A 21,204-nucleotide genomic window follows, 5' to 3' on the forward strand; every position below is an offset into this window, starting at 1 on the left:
TTGATGCCATTTAGCCAAAAGGTGGCGCCATACAAGGGAGAAACAGAAAACACTTGTAAATATATTTGAATTGTATTAGCTTGTGAGCAATAAACATTAAAAGTCCAACAGTTATTGTTTTATTTTGATGCTTGGACCCCGATAATTCTGAAAATATATAATACATCTTTATATCTACTCATGTACTATGACTAACAGCAACCATCTGTTCCCTTATAAAAAGCTGCACTTAATGCTGTGCTTGATTCAGCTCTTTGGGAACGTCTTTAAGGAGTGACCAGCCATGAATATGTGTGCAACACGTCAATGAAATTGAATTGAATTTATAGCCTCTGTTGGTGACATCATCAGAATGCGCCAGTACCAGGGCTATAAATAGATGTGCCACAGGTGCATCGTCAGGTCTTTTGTCTTCAGACCACTCTGTGATATGTTGTGCTTCTCAAGCCTCTCAAACTCTTTATTTTCCTCTGATAGGAGTTAGATTTGTCAGGCAGTGTGCAGAAAACTTTTTCTTCTTTCTTCTGTTACTTAAGTGTTAAAGACAAAGAGAGAAAAGAGCAATAAACAAAGCAAACAGTGCGTGTTTCCCTGTTTACATCATATGGCTGAATCGGACACATACCAGTTTTGTTTTGTTTGTTTGGGGAAGAGCACGCTGCTCTTGCGTTGGAGCGAGACAGGCGTGAGCATTGTGAGCTTCTCACAGTGAAGATGCTGCATGCTCATCGCGCTTACTTCCAAGAGCCAGCCCCCACCATTTCATCTTGGGGCTCACGTATGGATCTGGCTGAGGAGCGAGAGATGGGTTCGTCCCTATCACTCGCTCTCTCTCCAGATCCAACCGCTCCCTCTCGTGATCTCGAAGTGCGCCTCGGCACCTCTTCAGTTCATGAGAGGGACAATGAAACTCTTGGGACCGCAGACTCTAAGTTGCCTACCTCTGAGCATTCCTCGAGTGATGAAAAAGTGGTTGAGGAATTGCTCGAGGTGGTTACTAGTGCGGTGGCCAGATTACAGTTAGACTGGCCACATGAAAAGAGACCCCCAAACTATCAAAATTAGTTACTAATAAACTAACAGATTGTGGCCTGGTGGCCGGGGAAAAGGAACTCAAAATCAGTCTCTCTCCTTATTTGATGAGCTCCATGACGAGTTGACTCGTCTTTGTGCCCTCGATGTCGACATATTCGAATTAAGCTGAGTTAAGAATTAATAAGGTCTTTTACAAAATCTAGTGAGCTGCTGTCTACTTCATAGACAGGCATCATAGGCACTCACCCAATGTCAAAGCTGTTCCAAAAGTCAGACAGTAACATTATGCTACCTTCTAAGGTACCTCGTTGTGGTCGGCAGCATCTATTTTAACCAATATTTGTGTGTGCTGTATATTTTATTCATTGTTAGCTTAGCAACATAATAACACCAAACTCCATTGGTATCCGTTGTGAGTCGAGTCTCCTGTGCCCTTCACTTCACTAGCTACATACTGTATGTAACGCAGTCCACATCCATCACTTATAAGGTTCCATTTAATTTAGGATGCTGTATTAGATGTAGGGAGTAGAGAGCTAGGAAGCTCACTGGATTTTTGAACCACGTTGTCATTTGTTTCTACTGTACATTATAGATGCACAAGATCTTTGTTCACATTCTGAGAGTTTGACTAGGCATCCAACAGTATCCCTCTAACAAGTGTGTGTTTATGTGTATAGAGGCAGTGTGATGAGACGTGTATATTTTGACTGTGCATATGAGGTTGCATGTAATCTGGCATTGGTGCACAGGCTACAGAAGGCTCAGGTGTGTATTGGCATTACTCAAGCACTCAGCATGCTGCAGGCATATCATAAACACATAGATAACATCCAGAGAATCATCAACTGGAAGGAAAAAAGAGAGGACACCTTCACTGAAACACCATGTACAGGAATTGGGTGGGCAAACTGAAGAATTCAGCTCATTCTCAATAGATTTTTGGTAACAAAAATAGTCAATAATAACAGTAACATTGATCATCCTTTTATTTTCACCTCCCTTGGTTCCGTATGTATTTTTCATATTAATGTTTTCCTTAGGGATTTTCAACAATTATTTAATAAAGAGTTCTAAGAAATGAAACATGGGGCACAATACTCTCTGATTGGTGGATCTGTCTTAAGGATTATGGGTAGTGTAGTTCTTTGAATCCGACTATTAAAAAAAAAAAAGATCTCCCCAATGCACTCTAAGTCCTCGCGTGATATAGTGACTCGCCTCAATCCGGGTGGCGGAGGACGAATCTCAGTTGCCTCCATGTCTGAGACATCAATCTGCGCATTTGATTACATGACTTGTTGAGCGCGTTACCGCGGAGAAGTAGTGCATGTGGAGGCTTCACTCTATTCGTGTGACTCCAGGGGTGGTAGTCAATACTCGCTGAGCTACCCAGGCCCCCCATTATTTTCTTTTTTTAATGAAGCTGAATCTTCATTAAAGGTTTAGTTCCCCCCTAAAATGTACTGTATATTGCAGCCTAGTTTCATAGAATGAAAGTTACTTCAACAAACATTTTGGAAAATTATTTTTACGTGCCACGCTCTGATTTGTTGCAGTTTCCTGGTGAAATGAACACTAGACGGGCTACAACAGCTGTCACATTTAATTTGCTTTTAAATCACTTTCACATAATTCACGAATACAACGTCTGATTATGAATTTTCATACACGTATTTTTCTGTTGTGATATCAAAACACTTGAACTTCTGGAAATAACTTCTGTGGTAGCTCAACTAAATGAGGCCAGCCAAAGATGCAAGCCGCCACGAAAGTGTCATAGAAGTGATGCGAAATTATGTGGCTGCTTTAACTACTTTTCATGTCACACTTGCTTTTACAGCACTATTGGTTAGGTTTAGGTTTAAGTTTTTGTTTAGGAAGGTATGTTTTACTCATTAAAACCTCCATCTAACATTCATCTTTAAAATCTCATCTGATTACGACACCATTTCATTCGCTTTTGGCCCTGTACTGGACATTTCACTGGGATATTGCAGCCAAACTTGTAATGAAGCACATAATTTAGTTTTACAAAAATGTTGCCACTGTCACATAATGTTCATGAGATCATGCTAGAATGTTCTGTCATCATTTACTGTTGGTCCAACCCAAACCAAGAGCAGCATCTGTTGACCTAAATAAATACCTTTCTTGGTGTAATCTAATATGATGATCACATTGCGAAAATATAGTATAACAACTGTATATTTTCAGGTAAAAAGACCCATTTATTGTTAAGAAAACAATTTGTAAGCCAAATTAATAACTGTCCTTTATATTATCATTGTACTAAAGCCTAAAGAAATCATTCAAATGTAATAATACACAATTTTGTACCCATTGCAGCCCGCTGGGGTCCCTGGACCTCCATTTGAAAACCCCTAACCTAATAAATTCAGGTTGATTCAGTTGATAAGTTCGGTTTTTGAATCAAATAAAAGCAGTTAATTTAAAAGTTTCCGCATGAAGCTCATTTCTAGGTTACCTGACAAAATATAATTTACAGTTTAGGGTGAAATGTAAACTTCCATGAATAAAGATTTAATATGTTCCGTTTGTTCATTTCGTCTCCAGCTGAAGATGCACAAGAAACCAGATGAACATTAAATACAAATACAAAATCGACAACAGAGTAGTTGTTAAATAAAGCAATTAGCAAGGGAAGCTTTTATGCAGTGGCAAGTGAACCTCTCAACCTTTCCCCATAACCCCCTGTAATCTACAACCCTAGGTGAAATGACCCAATCATGCTCTTGACAGGAGATTCGGCCATAATATCCTACAGCGTTTGTTGACTACATTAATAATTAATGAAACTGTGTAACCTTTGTTTTTGTTTGCCCTTAGATTCGAGTTTAAGTGCAGTTAACATGCGTTCTAATTCTACACTGTGTGGGAATTAGAACATGAACGTAAAAAGAGCATAAAGTGATATATTATAAATAAAAATAAAAATATATGTCTTCAGTATCATCACCGTTATTGTTTTGTACAGGTTAATGAAACGTATGAAATCACAACAAAACCCTCTCAGGAAGCCTAGTGAATATTGTTTGTTAAATCCAATTTATATAAAAAAAAAAATTACTCCCAGCACAAGTCCGCCCATCCCTCCCTCCCTCTCTGCCCCAACACGTCACCTCTCTCTCCTCCCTGCCCCAACATGTCACCTCTCTCCCTCCCTCCCTCCCTGCCCCAACACGTCCATTGTTGCCAACTTAGCGACTTTGTCGCTATTTTTAGCGACTTTTCAGACCCCTTTAGTGACATTTTTTCAAAAAAGCGACTAGCGACAAATCTAGCGACTTTTTGGACAAACCTTAGCAACTTTCCAAATTCCAAATATCGCCAGTACTGCAAGCGTGAGGTCTTACTTCCCGCTGCGTCTGCTCTGTTCAGTGAGCGGCTGAGAGGAGCAGCACATTCCGTTGACTGCACGCCAGCGGACATAGACATGAATGAGCTGCGCATGTGCACGCTGTGTTAGCAGGAACCAATCAGTGATCACATAGCAGCTGCCTTCTCCTTTGTTTTAATTCAAAACATTTAATGTGACCGTTTTTTCTTGGCATGCGCTTATATTCACTACTAATCAGAGTTTTAGTTCATTCCGGTTCGGTTTCTGAACTCTCCGACTTCAGATCGTATATTTACAGACTCTATACATTTTACTTATCCAAACACAACAATAAACCTTCTTCAAACTCATAAACATGTAACGTTAGCTAAGTTCCGTTCCGTTGTCTAACAGAAAATATGTAATTGAGAACCGTTTTACTGGACATTCGGCTATATACTTATATAAAAACAGTATGAGCACGGTTTAGGGGAGACAACCGTTATTATAAACTGAAGTAGGCTACAGTACCGACAAATTAGGCAGAATGCAAATACGACGCGATGACGTCATTAATATGCTAATGACGCATGACGTCATCTGGCGACATTTAGCTACTTTCCATTGAAAATAGTTGGCAACACTGAACACGTCACGAACAGAACCGAAGCGGCGAGCTGTTGACATGAACCTCTACGAATCTCTCCGACGCATAATGCCGTTTTATTTGGAAACAATGTGTGTGTGTCAAATGTTCGCACTCGCATTTCTCGTGTATGTTTTGTTAGTAGTTGTTAAATTAATTATAAAGAGACGGAGAGGGGTGCGAATACTGCAGCCGTTTCCAGGACCACCGGCACACTGGCTCTTTGGACATGTTAAAGAGGTACAATGATGAAACCATTTGTAGAACGTAGAGTCTGGGGCAAGTTGTCACTGGGGCTTTAGCTCCAGTCCACTGTTTTGTTTTTTTAAAAATGCATTAATTAATCGCCTGGTGTGGTTTGCCAAAGCTTGCAAAGTTTATGTCAATAAAATAAATTAAAGATTGTTTCGTTGAAGTAAATGGTGTAATTAAGTGAATGAATGAGCTACCACTTATTTTCATAGCATACCACAGTAAATAATAAAATAATAATAATCATAAAAAAATAATAACAATGAAGAGGGCCCATTCCTGTATTTTGCCTAGGACCCCAAATCACTAAATCCGCCCCCGAACTTGCCCTGGTTACCCCTACACCGTGACGTAGCCTTCAGTACAGGGAACTTACTTAATGCATTGTGCAAAATATTGATTGTTCACTGAACAGATTCCGTCTTTCTAAAAGAAGCTCAAACGCTTTTGAAAGTCTAAAGTTCGACCTCATGTCAAGCTGAATGTGCATTTAAATAATTGTGTGAAAATACCGCACAGAATGTTATGTACCCAGAGCCATATAGAGAGAGAGTTGCGACAACGGAAGTTCTAAATGCTTGATCTTCACGTGATTCACGTAGACTTCAGATAGTTCCAGGAAGTGCTTTGGCGGGCATTTCAAACTGTTAGAGTAGAGTGACAGAACTGCGATTTCTGGTAATTAGTAGTCAATAAATGCATTTATTTTATATATTTATGTAACACACTGACATATGTATGTAGCATGAGTATGTTGTTACAGCAATGTTGTTTTTTAAAGATCAAATCAGCTAATATTTGAGGATTAGTGTTCGCTTACCGTTATTTGCCTCAACTTATTTCAGGCTAGGGTTTCTGTTGCCTTTTTATGTTACCTCATGTTCATTGTTTTCACTATTCTCATGGTAACTAATCTCATATTTATGACTTTTCAGATAGTACAGAGACAGGCTGGTGACAGGTGATTTCTAGCTCGCACCGCACAATTGGTCAATGAACTATTAACTATTAGCAGCAGTTACGTAAATGTAAAATTTAGTGAAATGAAGCTTATTGTTTACAATTCTATATAGTAATATAATTATTTATGTATTATAAATATCATATATCTAATGTATAATTCTTACAATACTTATTCATATACACAATATATTCAGCTTTAAAACAACTTAAGCATACTCAGTATATAAACTGCCGTTCAAAAGTAATGAGGCTGAAAATTCAGCTTGGCATCACAGGAGTAAATTACATTTTAAAATACATTAAAATAGAAAACAGTTATTTTAAATTGTAATAATATATTACTGATATTACTTTTTATTTGTATTTTTATTCAAATAAATGCAATAACTATTTACAGCAATTCATGAATACATTTCTAATAAATTAAATAGCATGCCAAGCATTTTGTATGTGTCCTTTCTTTCATGTTGTCGTTACGTAGTCTTCACCATGGTTTGCTGTGCTGCATGGGGATGCTCCAATCAGCTCAGAGAAAGGTGTCTGAATGTATGGCTTCCCCACTGACATGGAGAGGAGAAAAAACGTTATATTGAACTAATATGCAACTTACCTGACCCTGCAAAACATATATGTTTAGACTCGGTTCTCTAATTCCAAAAACGATGGATGAAACTGAATCAAGAGAACAGATTTTACAATTAATAGGGTGTTCGTTACTAACTTTGCCTAATCTGTTAGTTATTCGATAACATCCCTTATCTCCTAATTTAATGAGTAATACTCAACTATAAGGTTTTAATTTACAAGTTATTTTTATTTAGATGTACTGATAATATACAGAATAAGATAATATTATTCTTTAAACGTCTCACCTTTTAAAAGTGCGTCGCAAACAGTTTGTTCTGCTTCATCTCTACGGCGCTGCATGTGTTTGCTGCTACTTCCTTGAACTATTGAGAGGCTCCACGAGCCGCCATTGCTGTAAAAAAAACGTTCCATTGGAGTCAATGGAGTTGTCGCAACTCTCTCTCTATATGGCTCTGAATGTACCTACATAGGAAGTCAAAGTGAGTCGGTTCGTTCGGATGGTTCATGTAAATGAACGGTGATAAATGATTCATTATTTGAATTAAATGTTGTAATGGAAAGTCCAAAACATTGCAGTTAATCGGTTTGTTCGGACAGTTGTAATGAATCAGTTCAAATAAACGATTCACCGATGATTCACTTCTGCCCATGCGTAGAAGTCACTACATCTTCTTTTCTGAAGCGAAATCATGTTCAATTTAGTATACTTTTTTGTGTGAATTTAGGTTAATTTAATGTTGCACCCATTTAATGTCACACGAAATGAGATCGTGTTTTTGTGCCAGATCATAAGTTGTGAAGAATTTATAGTTGGACTAATTAAATAATTAAATAATACAATTTAAATGTTATATAATTTATTGCAGTAATGTTGTCTTTAGGTCAGTACAGTCCAATTTAGTCAAATCACAAAATAAAATGTGGCCTGTCTTGATAAATTAGGCTATTTTATAGACCTAATATGCTAATAGTAAACATTGGTCAATTACACAAACATCATTTAATTATTATTTATTAATTTATAAAAATAAGGAAGTTAATGTCTGATCTCAGTAGGGACACCACCGCCACTGTTAGTGCTATAAAATGTATGAATGCATGTATCTCTTTAACCTCATGCCTGAGCTGTTGGCTATTCACGTCAACTATACAATTACATAATTATATTGTTAGACAATAAAACAGAACAGCTTTGCATTAGGCTCACATTCTTCAGCAAGGGATAATGCAACTGAAAGGATTCACGTGAAGTTAATTTACTGCAATTATTCATGTAGCCTTTTTCTTGAGATATGTTTTGTTGCCTATAACAGTTGCACATTTCATATTTATAGTTTCACCAGGATGGAACAGATATGGCAAAGATTGTCACATGGGGTGAGAAGTATCCCATTGCCTTTCCAATGTGGTTTGGCCCATCAGTCTGCTTTCTGAATATCCATCACCCATCTTATGTGAAGACCCTTCTGGCATCAACAGGTGCTGATCTGAATTGAATAACAAATGATTTATATTCTGTTTTTATCTCAAATCATAATGAACAAAAGAAACATTTCTAAAATGACTTTATTTTGTCTTATTGTATGGCAGAACCAAAAGATGACGTCTCATATACCTTTCTTGTCCCTTGGATAGGTAAGATCACAAAAATTAAAATAATGTTCTGGTATTGCATGGGATTTTCTTTTTTATCTGAACACAGTTTTAAAGTTGAAGTGTGTCATTTCTGTGGAACTTAAGTGTTACCAAACAAAAGTGCAAATTAAAGGTGCATTCAGTAATTTTTTCCTAATTAAAAAAGTTGAAATCCTACAGACATGAATTGTACATTTGCAATATATCATGAGCACTCACATTAAAATGAAGTCATATCAGTAACCTTATAAAAGCCATTTTATTCTACATGGAGAGGGTCCACACATGGGGGCCGCCATAGTAGAATCACATGACCAGCAGAACTCTACTCACTTAATCTCAGTAACTGTCCTGTTATTTGACACTTTCACTCATTGATTAAAGTAATCATGGCTGACTGTGAATACTACGTTTCTACAATGACGTCTGAAACTGAAAACTAGTGATTTTAAATGATGCTGCATCCAAACCACTAGGTGTCACTGTAAGTCCAAGATGACACAGAGACAAAAGTTACTGAGTGCACCTTAATGACTGGTTGCGACAGGTTTCCTGAATGCTCCCCCGCCATTGGGAGGATTGGTTGTCAATGTTGCTGTGTCGGGCTGATGGGAAGCTTAAACAAACACTTTAGTTAGGGCCACAGAGTTATACATTTCAGGGGAATTAAACAAACGGTCTATAGTATATTATATTATATTATAGTATTATAAATTTATAGTTGAGTCAGCTGGGATAAGAGAAATTTTTTAACAAAATTGCACACTTTACCTTTAAGGATGGTTGATTATTTTACCATTTGAATTGTTATAACTGCAGCTAACTGTTGTCTCCTCAGGGGAGGGCTTACTTGTGTCCGTTGGACAAAAATGGTTTCGTCATAGAAGACTCATCACTCCTGGTTTCCATTATGATGTTTTGAAGCCTTATGTGAAACTTATTGCTGATTCAACCAAAATTATGCTTGTAAGTACTAAACATTAGTCATTATTTACTACTGTCAAGTTATTCCAAACAAGCATATGAAGATAAATTAATGACATTAAAAACATTTTTTCAATGTAGCACAGCAGTAGAACATGCCCGTAAAGTAAAGATAGAACTCCTAATATTGTAACATGATTGCAGCGGCAAGACAGCTCTTACCTTTATTATATTTATTATTTGGGCTTGTTTAAGGTTGAGTCAATGTACAACTGCCAGATGGATGCTTTTGGACCGTCGTGGTTGCATTGCGACATACATAAACATACCGCTTTTAAGTTGCTGTGTCAAGTTAAATGAAGTTTGAAACTTAGAAAAACATGTCTTGAGATCTCTGCCTGCGGATTTGTGATCCGTCAAGCTGTGATTGTACACAAGAACAAGTTCTGATCTTGTCTTGTGTTTTCTGTTGTTGGTAAGTGAGGTTTGTTCTCTGTATGAGCTGCGCATTGCCTATTCAGCGAGTTTTGCTTACTGCCCCCTGGAGAAAACAGGTGGCACTTGGGAATTTCTCAGATAAAAGGAATGTTCCTTATTAAAGTCCGGGGACATGATTAATTGCATACATTTTTTTAATGCATTATTTTGTTGTATAATTAATTGCAATGAATTAATGCGTTAAATCGAAAGCCCTAAATAAAAAAAAAATTCTTAAGCTTGCAAATCTTTTTTATCATTACGTTTTCTTCATAATAAGCACCATAAAATTAGTCCATATATGTGTGTGCTATATTCATCTGAAATCAAACAATGGCCAAACACCATTGTTACAAAATCTACATTTATAAACATTTATAATTACATAAAACACTTATCTTTTAATAAATAAAAACCTTTTTTTGTCATTTATTTTTCTGTCTCTTTCAGGATAAGTGGGACGTTCATGCTAAATCAGAGGAGTCTTTTGAATTGTTTCATTATGCAAGTCTCATGACTCTGGACAGTATCATGAAATGTGCATTCAGCTACAACAGTAACTGCCAGACGGAGAGGTCAGTTAGTACTGTTTTACAACATTTATTTATTTATTTATTTATTTGACATCTTTCCATCCCATAATCTGTGGTTCCCACTGTCATGGAAAACCTGGAAAAAAAATTTAATTGCGATTTCCCTGAAAAGTAATTGAAATCTCTATAGTGATTTTTTTTTTGGAATAAAAATGTAAAACTCCTTATTCAATAATTACAAACAGTGGTGAAAGTCGTGGAAAATCCATGGAAATTCATTAGTTAAGAAGAGTGGGAACCCTGATATTCAAACTGATCTCATTGCAGTGGAAGCAACCCATACATTAAGGCAGTGTATGAGCTGTGTCAACTGGTGAACCTCAGGTTCCGCTTCTTTCCGTATCACAGCGAGACCATATTTCATCTCAGTCCACATGGATACAGATTCAGGAAGGCATCCAAAATAGCACACAGTCATACAGGTATCCACTGATACAGTAACTTTAACACAGTCATGCATTTCATGGGCAGGCCCACATGAAAATTAAATGAAATCTTTTTTCCTTTTATAATAATTATTTTTTAAATGAAAACATCAAATTGTACAAACAAGAGTGCATATAACAATATAAAGACTGTTAGCTCAATAGAAACAACACAGGGGTATACGTCCAATATTGTCTCATGACAACTCGTAATAATTTGTAAGAGATTACCAAATTGTAAGATATCTTACGACTTGGTTCATACGAAAAGTTAAACTTATATTTCCATATAGACCAACCAATCAATAAACAGTATTTCAAATACACCAAAATTTAGCTGGCATCCTAACCAGAAATGTGGTTACTAATTCCATATTTATATATGCAATAGAAATGGCTGATGTATGTCAATATCCTGTAATATGCTTTCCTCGTCTTCTTCCAAACACTGATGTTTATTCCTGTGATAAACAAAAGTTATTTTCCTATTAAATTAATGGTTAGTTTTAGGTTTGTGGTTAAAGTTAGGAAAAATCGTAATTACATTGTGAGCCAACTCTTGTGATTTCACCATCTCATACTATTACCGTAATTTCCGGACTATTGAGCGCACCTGAATATAAGCCGCAACCACTGATTTTTAAATAAAATTTTATTTTGAACATAAATAAGCCGCACCTGTCTATAAGCCGCAGGTGCCTACTGGTACATTGAAACAAATGAACTTTACTCAGGCTTTAACGAAACACGGCTTGTAACAAAAATAAATAGGCTTTAACGAAACACGGTGTGGCAGCAGGGGCGTAGTCAAGCGCCCGTCCGGGAGAGAAAAGCATAAAGGGCGCTTTCACCTGAGCTAAATTATGTCTAACACCGGTGTCTAATTTCAGTAAGCATGGGGAGAGCGGCATAAAAAGGCAGCAGCCACAGAGCTGAGAGAGTGACACACGTCAGTCTAGTGTTGGCGCATAGAAGAATTGAGAAACTTTATAAAATTGATTGTAAACATTGCTGTGGCCATTAAAAGCCTTACCTGGAACACCAAGTGCCCTGCTGAAAACTGTCACACTGGTGCCCGTGTGACAGTTTTCCCAAGAAGGACACGTGAAGCAGGGCACTTGAAATTAGACACCGGTGTTAGACATAATTTAGCGCAGGTGTAAGCGCCCTTACAGCTTTTCTCTCACGGACAGGCGCTTGACCACGCCCCCGCTGCCACACACGGCATGTAATAAAATATTTGCAGTAAATAGTAGCCTACCAAGAAAGTCATTGGTCACTATCTTCCTCCTCTTGTGCACATGAAACCACTGAAGTCATCTCCTTCGGTGTCAATCGTCTTCAACTTGAAAGCAGCATCATATTCGTTTCTCCATGTCTTTGCCATGGTGAGGTTGACAAAATTACTACCGTAATCAGAATGATGGGAAGTTTGAGCGCGCTCGATTTAATCTAAACAGTAAACAAAAAACGTTGTTTTGACCTTAACCCGTTCGGCAATTTCATTGGTCTAATGAAAGCTTCAAGCCGCCAAAAAACTGAGCACGTCACAGAATGTTTTTTTAAATTTTTTTCATAAAATTTGAAAGCGGGAAAAATCCATATATTAGCCGCGTCATTGTATAAGCCGCGAGGTTCAAAGCGTGGGAAAAAGTTGCGGCTTATAGTCCGGAAATTACGGTAATACGAATTGTCATGAGACCAGATCGTACACATCTAAAACAAAACTGAATATAATAATAAACAAAATAGTTACTCAAAATGTACATTTTGCATTCACATTGTCACTTTTTATATACACTGCCTGGCCAAAAAAAATAATAAGTCGCATACTTTAATATTTTGTTGGATCACATTTAGCTTTGATTACTCTGTGCATCTGTTGTGGCATTGTTTTGACTACCTTATGCAACGTCACAACGTTTATTTCTGTCCAGAGTTGCTTTAATTTTGGGCAGAGATGTTGTGTTGATGATGGGCCACCATTCCGCATAGAAACCACTCCGTAAAGTCTTCTCCAGCACATCCCAGATACTTTCAATGGGGTTAAAGTCAGGTGGCCAGTTCGTGTGTGAAAATGATTCCTCATGCTCCCTGAACCACTCTTTCACAAATTGAGCCCGATGAATCTTGTCATTGTTGTCTTGGAATATGCCTGCGGCGTCAGGGAATTAAAAATCTGATGGGATAACCTGGTCATTCAGTACATTCAAGTTGTCAGCTGACTTCATTTTATTGCCACATAACATTGCTGAGTCTAGACCTGACCAACTGAAGTAACCCCAGACTTGTACAGTGGGCACTATGCATGATGGGTGCATCAATTCATGTGCTTCTCTTCTTAACCTGATGTGCCCATCGCTTTGGAATTGGGTAAATCTGGACTACTCAGACCACATGACCATATTCCATTTCTCCAGTCTAATCTTTATGTTCCCTAGCAAAATGAAGTTGTTTTTCTGATTAGCCTCACTAATAAGTGGCTTTCTTGTGGTCACACAACTATTTAGTCCAAATCCTGTAAGTTCTCGTCGCATTGTGTGTGTGGAAATGATCTTACTTTCATTATTAAACATAGCCGTGAGTTCTACTGTAGCTTTTACGATATGACTTCACCAAGCGTTTTAGTGATCTCAGATCATGACCATTCATAATGTTTTTCCGACCACATTTCTTCCATGAAGCTGATGGTTCACCGCTATCCTTCAGGTGTTAATAATGTGTTGGACAGTTCTTACCCAATTCCAGTGATTTCAGCAATCCTAGTTGTTTTCTTTGCTTGATGCAGGCCAATAATTTGCCCCTTCTGAAACAAAGTAACATCTTTTCCATGACCACAGGATATGTCTTCCGACATGTTTAAGAAACAAGAAGCTACACACTGCATCAGTTTGGGTTGGAATAATTGTTGCCAGCTGAAATATGTTTATCACTGCAATAATGATCCAATTATCGGCTCTTAAATATCTGCTTATTTAAATCCAAACATATCTTTTTTTTTTTTGACCAGACAGTGTTTATTCCAGGTATGTTTTGACCTTAGATTTAAATGATTTAATAAAAGCTCTTTTTCTTTTGATATCATTTTGTGTATATAATATAAATCCAGTATAATAATTGAATCACATATAAACAATACATTTGCATTTTTCCCAATTGAAACATACTTATAAAACATCTATAGGCCCTTTCCCACTGGCAGTAATAAAGCCTGATTTAGGTACTTTTCCCTGAACTAGTAATTTTTGTTGCTTTTGCACCTAAGGAACTATATTTCCTCTGAGCCGTTTTTGGGGGATTTTTAGCTCCTACTCTGTAGAAGGTACTTTGGGGTGTATAGGGACTGTGGGAAATGCTGCAGACTGTGATTGATCAAAAATATATGGCGCACAATGCATTGAGAATCCACAGCCGCTGTCCTGAAAAAATATTCTAACTATCAGGATGAGCTACCAACGCTATAAACGCATAGTTGTAGGGTTTGGGCTTAGTATAGCCTCACACCATATCACATTACATGATAGTGATGCTGGATCCTGATAGATATTATCTATGTTTTCAGTTTATTCCTATATTAACTATAGTCTAGTTCTTTCAGCTCCATTTGGCACATTTTACTTTCATTCCAGTGATTTTCTCTCAAAAATGTACGCAAGTACTCAGTCTGGGCCTGCCACAAGTTACATTGTACCTGCTTTATCTCTTGGGTAAACCAGAATATGGGTCTGTAAAAAGAGAAACTATCCTGTCATTCCAATATCTTAATATGTTTTAGAGGAAGTTATCAGAAAGAGGAAGGAAGTCTTGAAGATTGAGAGAGAACAGAGCATCTTTAAAAAGAAACGATATTTGGACTTTTTGGATATTCTTCTGTCTGCCCGAGTATGACATTCCCATGCACTTACACATTTTCAAGTTTATGCTCAATGAAGAATAATTAAAATCCTGCATACAGTTGCTCTCTGGGTTTTTGGACTCTTAAACCTCACTTAAAGGGATAGTTCACCCAAAAATGAAAATTTTCTCATCATTTACTCATACTCATGCCATCCCATATGTGTCTTCTGCAAAACACAAACAAAGATTTTAAGAAGAATATTTCAGCTCTGAAGGTCCATACTCCAAAAAGCACAGACGAGAAAAGTGAGAAACACATCAATATTTAAGTTTTTTCACTATAATTGTTCACTTCTGGTCACTCTCCGATGCCTGATATGTTCACGCGAGAGGCTAAGGGAACTCCATTATGGACAGGCATCGGAGAGCGACCGGAAGTGAACAATTATAGTGAAAATGACTTAAAGCATTAGTTCACCCAAAAATGAAAATTCAATCATTGTTTACTCACCCCTGTGTGTTACAACCCTATATGATTTTCTTTCTTTTTCTTTAAACAAAGGGAGAAATTGTGAAATAATTTGTGCTCAGTGATGTCATACAATGGCAGTTTATGGTGACTTCCACTTCAAGCTTCAAAAGGACACAAAGGTACAATTCAAAAGTCTAATACATTTTTTCATGAGACTCATGATTGTTATGAATTCATAAGATAAGGTTTAGGGAGAAACAAACCTGAAATCGAATGTATTATCTAGTGAAAATTTTCACTGACAGTTGATCTCTTGTGCACGTTCAAAAACTCACTTGTTTATCTAAAAACAGGTCCACCACAGTGATAGCTGAACACAACAGAACACAAAACAGCTGTACACAAAACAGAGAATGAATGTTGGTGTACAGATAAAACAAAGCTGAAGAAGATTTGCTGTCTTAATTTAGAGGCACTCTTCATAAACTGTAAGCTTTTCTACTCGCCGCAGGAGTTTTCCTCGCATATTTTTGTACGTGTTTATATTCCTCCACACACGTGTGTTAGCGCAGTGCTGCAATTGCTGGCTAATCAGATCAGAGACACAGAACAACAACACTCAGACTCACTTATTATTATTATTGGGGATTTTACAAGGCAAATCTCACATGTGAACTGCCCAAATACAGACAGCACATTACATGCCCCACCAGAGACAGAAATATACTGTATCATTGCTACACAACAATAAATGATGCATATCGCTCTGTCCCTCAAGCAGCTTTGGGACGCTGATCACTGTCTGGTTCATCTTCTTCCGATCTACAGGCAGAAACTAAAATCAGCTAAACCTGTAGTAAGGACTGTAAAGGGCTTCTCCCACTTGTCTAAAATTCGGTGCTGACCAGCTGACCCCCATCTTCACACAGATCTTCAACAGATCACTAGAACAGTCTGAAGTTCCCTGCTGCTTCAAACGCTCCACAATCATCCCCGTCCCAAAGAAACCAAAGATCAAAGGACTTAATGACTACAGACCTGTTGCCCTGACATCTGTGGTCATGAAGTCATTTGAGAGGCAGGTGTTGGCCCTCCTAAAGGACATAAGTGAACGCTTTCTGGATCCCCTGCCGTATTGAGCAAATGGGTCTGTGTGTGATGCAGTCAATATGGGACTGCATTACATACTTCAACAAATAGACAGACCAGGGACTTGTGCAAGGATACTATTTGTTGACTTAAGTTTGGCTTTTAACACCATCAACCCCATTCTCCTATGGATTAAATTAACCCAGCTCTCTGTTCCTCCTTCTATCTGTCTGTGGATCACCAGCTTTCTGACAGGCAGCAGATAGTGAAAATGGGGAAACTCACATCCTGCACATGTACAATCAGCACTGGTGCCCACAGAGATATGTACTCTCCCCACTAGTACACAAATGACTGCACTGCCAAGGACCCCTCTGTTAAGCTCCTGAAGTTTGCAGATGACACTACTGTCATCAGCCTCATCCAGGATGACAATGAGTCTGCATACAGAAGGGAAGAGCTAAACACGCTTAAAACAGTGGAGATGACAGTGGACTTTAGGAGGAACACACCAACATTTTTTCATCGTTCTGAAAAGTGCTGTGGCAAGAGCGGAGTCATTCAGGTTCCTGGGAACTACCATCTCACAGGACCTAAAGAGGGAGACCCCTCATAGACTCAATTTTGAAAAAGGCCCAGCAGAGGTTGTACTTCCTTTGCCAGCTGAGGGAGTTCAACCTTCACAGGTGCTGCTGATACAGTTCTATTCAGCAGTCATTGAGTCTGTCCTTAGCACTTCTATAACTGTCTGGTTTTGACTTCAAAGGATAGTTCAGACTGCTGAGAGGATTATTGGCGCATCCCTACCCACCCTGCTAGAATTGTACAAATACAGAGTGTCAAAAAGGGCTGGTAAAATCACTCTTGACCCCATTTACCCAGCACACTTCCTTTTTGAACTGTTGCCCTCTGGCCAGCACTACAGAGCTCTGAGCGCCAGAACTGCCAGGAGGGACGAGGGACCCTGGTAAAGCCGACAGTCAAAACAACCGCGGTGGAGCCGCGGGAACATAGAGCCGAAGTGATGTCGAAGGATTTTAAAGTTCTCCGTGTCTGAGATATCTCAGAGGGCAATAATCGAGGTGGTGGCTTCGGGGGAACTGGCTGATCAGGAGAACTCAGGGTGGGCACAATGGCAGGAACCAATTCCAACTGGCTCTGGAATGGACGAGGTTGGTTCATCCAAAACGAAAACAGTCTTTGCGGGGAATCTCATTAAAACCAATCCTGTAGGCCAGAGCACAAAATTTCACAATATATTCCGCAATGAAAAAGTTTTATTGTTGTAGGCGAAGTAACTGAACCGTTCGGTTCATCTTGGTGGGTCGAGTATTCTGTATAGTTGGCTGGCAACATGGTAGTGCGTCTACAGTGATGACAATGAAGTGCGATGATCCCAAGTGCATTTACAAAAGTGATATCCAAGAACACTAACTTTAAACATGAACAAAACATAAACTTGACTTGATTGACTTGACATGACTTGGCTTGACAATGAAACAAAATGTAAACATGACTTGACTATAGAACCAATATTACAGCAACAATACTCAACAATGGACAATGGCAAACATGAGTGTTAAATACTTGGACTAGGGAGAACACATGACAATGAAACCAATGAACATTTAGGACTCTAAACAAGATAAAGTGACAGCTAACAACCTAATGAACCAATGGGGACAAGACACAAGATCATGGGAAACACATGACAAGGAAACAGGAGCAAACATGGCATGGAACAAATTTATCAAAGCAAAAGCAAAAAACAACCACACATACAACCCTGACACACTATACGTATATATGTTTATGTGTATGTTTGTATGTATGTATATATGGTTGCATTTGCACTGGAAGCTTGTCACCATGACAAATTCCTTGTGTGTAAGCATACTTGGCAATAAAGTTAATTCTGATTCTGAAATCAAACAGAAACATAGAGGCTACAGGCAGCTACAGTCACTGTGTCTTAACCAGAAAGCAAACGATACGCAATAAAAGGTATCTTTTCTATGCTAATCAGAGTTTCTGACCGTACCAGCAGTGATGAGCGATGGTACATTCTATCAATTGCTTGTTTTCTATTTTTGGCAATGCACGGGTAACTCCGTCCACTGTGAACTGGCACTGGTCCAAAAAATTGCATAAATTCTTCAACTACAAACACTTCAGACATGTTTAGGAAGTTCTGTTCTCTGTTTTGTGTGCAGCTGTGTTGTGTTCTGTTGTCGTTGTTGCTGTGGAGGTCCTGTTTTTAGATAAACAAGTGAGTTTCCACTTGAACACCCCAATGTTGTGAGGATGCTGCGTGAACTGTCAATTTACATTAGCTTTCATTTTGTTGCTTTCATAACAATCAGGGGTCATAGACTTCTGAATTATGCTTTTGTGTTCTTTTGAGGTGGTCACCATAAACTTTGTTTTTTCACAATTTCTCCCTTTGTGTTATGAAAAAGAAAGAAAGTCATATAGGGTTATAACAACACAGGGGTGAGTAAACAATGACTGAATTTTCATTTTTGGGTGAACTAATCATTTAAATACTGATCTGTTTCATACCCAAAGTGATCGTATCACTTTAGAAGACATTAATTTAACCACTGGAGTCATATGGATTGCTTTTACTACTATTGTCTGTGTTTTATGGAGCTTTAAAGTGCCAGTCACCATCTACTTGCATTGTATGAATCTACAGATCTGAAATATTCTTCTAAACATCTTCGTTTAAGTTCAGCAGAAGAAAGTAATACACATCTGAGTAAATGAGAAGAGAATTGCCATTTTTGTGTGAACTAACCCTTTAAATAATTATGAATGTCATTAGATTAGAAACAAAATGTCATACCAAGTGGCATTTATTCATTATATGTAAATATATGTTATAATATGTAATGTTTATATTATACAGTATATACATATTGTATATATACTGTATATATAGTATATAGCTCAAAATGATGACAAATATCTTTTATGGTTGGTACATGTTTGTTAAAAATGACTTGGAAAATGTATTTCTGAGAAAATTTCTAGCATCACTTGTTTGCAGAGACCACTTGCTTTGATATTTTGTTATCTAATGCAATGATATAATACATTTTGAAGTGTGCCTCAAGTGTCCAATACTTTTGGGGCCACTGTATCTCATATTTTGTTATGTACTACAAATTATCATTGTATATTACTGATTTGATAGATTGTGATCTTGTCTTATATCTACTTGCTCACAGGATGAGCAGAAGCAGGGTTTGTCTGATGAGGACATCAGGGCTGAGGTGGACACATTCATGTTTGAAGGTCATGACACTACAGCCAGTGGCATATCGTGGATCTTTTACAGTATGGCGTGTAACCCCGATCACCAGGAGAGATGCCGAGAGGAGATCCTGCAAGCTCTGGAGGGCAAAGACAGCATGGAGTGGTAATGTCATTAATTAAGCTACACGATACGATGCTGGACAGTTGAGTGTGCCATGTGGGCGATGTGACCAAAATCTTCAATCTGGTCTCATAGAATCACGTTACTATACCTAGATATTTGCAAGATGATTTTTATGTGGCTCATTGTACGTATCGCAGCAGTTCTCTGAAATGAACACCAGAGGTGCAACAACAACAATTACTTTTATTTACAAGTGGAAGATTATCAGCTCATAAACACTTTTCACCCTGTTCTTCACAAAGTGCTATTTTATGACATCTAAAAACTTTTACTGAAGCGCAGGACTTGTTAGGCGATATATTTTAATGTTTGCATTACATATACAGGCTTGTTAAAGTGTAATCACGTTGTGAGGCAGTTTAATTGATAGTGTTGCACTTGTTATGCAAAGGAACAGGGTACAAGTCCTGAAGAGCACGCAAATCGACATGTGAACTGAATGTTTCATAGAATACCACTAAATTACTTACTTTTGATGAATACATTTGGATTATCCATTGATGTAAATCTTTACTTCCCTAATCTCATTTGATTGTTTTTTATTATTATTTGAAACTTGATAGATATAGACCAAAAGATAAGATTATTTATAAATGATTGATAAATCTGGCATCAGTGCAAAAACAGCTTCATAATATGTAACCTTTAAGCTGATGTGTGCCATTTCTATGCCTCTACCAGTGTTGGGAAGCTACATTGATACTGTAGTTTGACAAGCTACTCATAATTTAAAGTAGTAAAGCTTCAGTCAAGCTACTCTTTTGAAAAAGTATTTAACTACACTATAGGTTACTATCAAAATGTAGCTAGCTGCATTGAATCTACTTAATGAGGATTTTTTACAGTGTTACTATCAAACCAATTATAATTCAAATAAATATGAATCATCATTGTTATAATTAAAACAGAAACAGACATTTGATATAGTGTACTCTATAACAGGCTAGTTAAAGCTTGAAGCAGCATTTCTATATTTTCTTCTGTAGCTTGAATGTAAATATGGGACCAGAGGTGGGTAGTAAATTTTAGTAATGTAATTCACTCAAGTACTTTTACTTTGTTGCAATGGGAGGCATTCCTGTCATTATATTACTGGTGTAATGATGAGTCAGACTTGAACATAGCGAGGAGCATACTCAAACTTGACTGGGACATGGAGTGGAGCAGGATGAGGCATTGCTGTGACATGGCATGGAGAAGGCTTAATGCCATATCCACTTGTGTTTTTGACACTGTAATTTTCTACATACATTTCAGGGAGGACCTCAATAAAATCCCATACACAACAATGTGTATTAAAGAATCCCTGCGTCTTTATCCTCCTGTGCCAGGAATGTCACGAAAGTTGACTAAACCTATGACTTTCTTTGATGGACGGACTTTACCTGAAGGTAAGTCTCCTCAAAATGTACCACTAAGAAATTGCGAAACAGAACTACAGTGTGTAATAAACCTGTACAATTTAATAGAGCAATAATGTTTT

At 37.7% G+C, this 21,204-nt stretch overlaps 1 protein-coding gene across 1 annotated transcript in view; it reads left to right on the forward strand.

The window, feature by feature from the left end:
• Positions 1-4,975: 4,975 nt before the first annotated feature.
• Positions 4,976-21,204, forward strand: part of LOC127655537 (cytochrome P450 4B1-like) — a 31,204-nt gene continuing 14,975 nt past the window's right edge. Inside the window, exons 1-9 of the mRNA XM_052143425.1 lie at positions 4,976-5,261; positions 8,159-8,303; positions 8,415-8,459; positions 9,298-9,425; positions 10,311-10,435; positions 10,721-10,875; positions 14,654-14,760; positions 19,510-19,700; positions 20,979-21,112. Coding sequence (XP_051999385.1) covers positions 5,061-5,261; positions 8,159-8,303; positions 8,415-8,459; positions 9,298-9,425; positions 10,311-10,435; positions 10,721-10,875; positions 14,654-14,760; positions 19,510-19,700; positions 20,979-21,112 — 1,231 coding nt within the window. The 5' untranslated portion in view covers positions 4,976-5,060. The remainder of the gene's footprint in view (positions 5,262-8,158; positions 8,304-8,414; positions 8,460-9,297; positions 9,426-10,310; positions 10,436-10,720; positions 10,876-14,653; positions 14,761-19,509; positions 19,701-20,978; positions 21,113-21,204) is intronic.

The sequence above is a fragment of the Xyrauchen texanus genome, chromosome 15 (assembly GCF_025860055.1).
Source record: "Xyrauchen texanus isolate HMW12.3.18 chromosome 15, RBS_HiC_50CHRs, whole genome shotgun sequence".
Lineage (NCBI taxonomy): Eukaryota > Metazoa > Chordata > Actinopteri > Cypriniformes > Catostomidae > Xyrauchen > Xyrauchen texanus.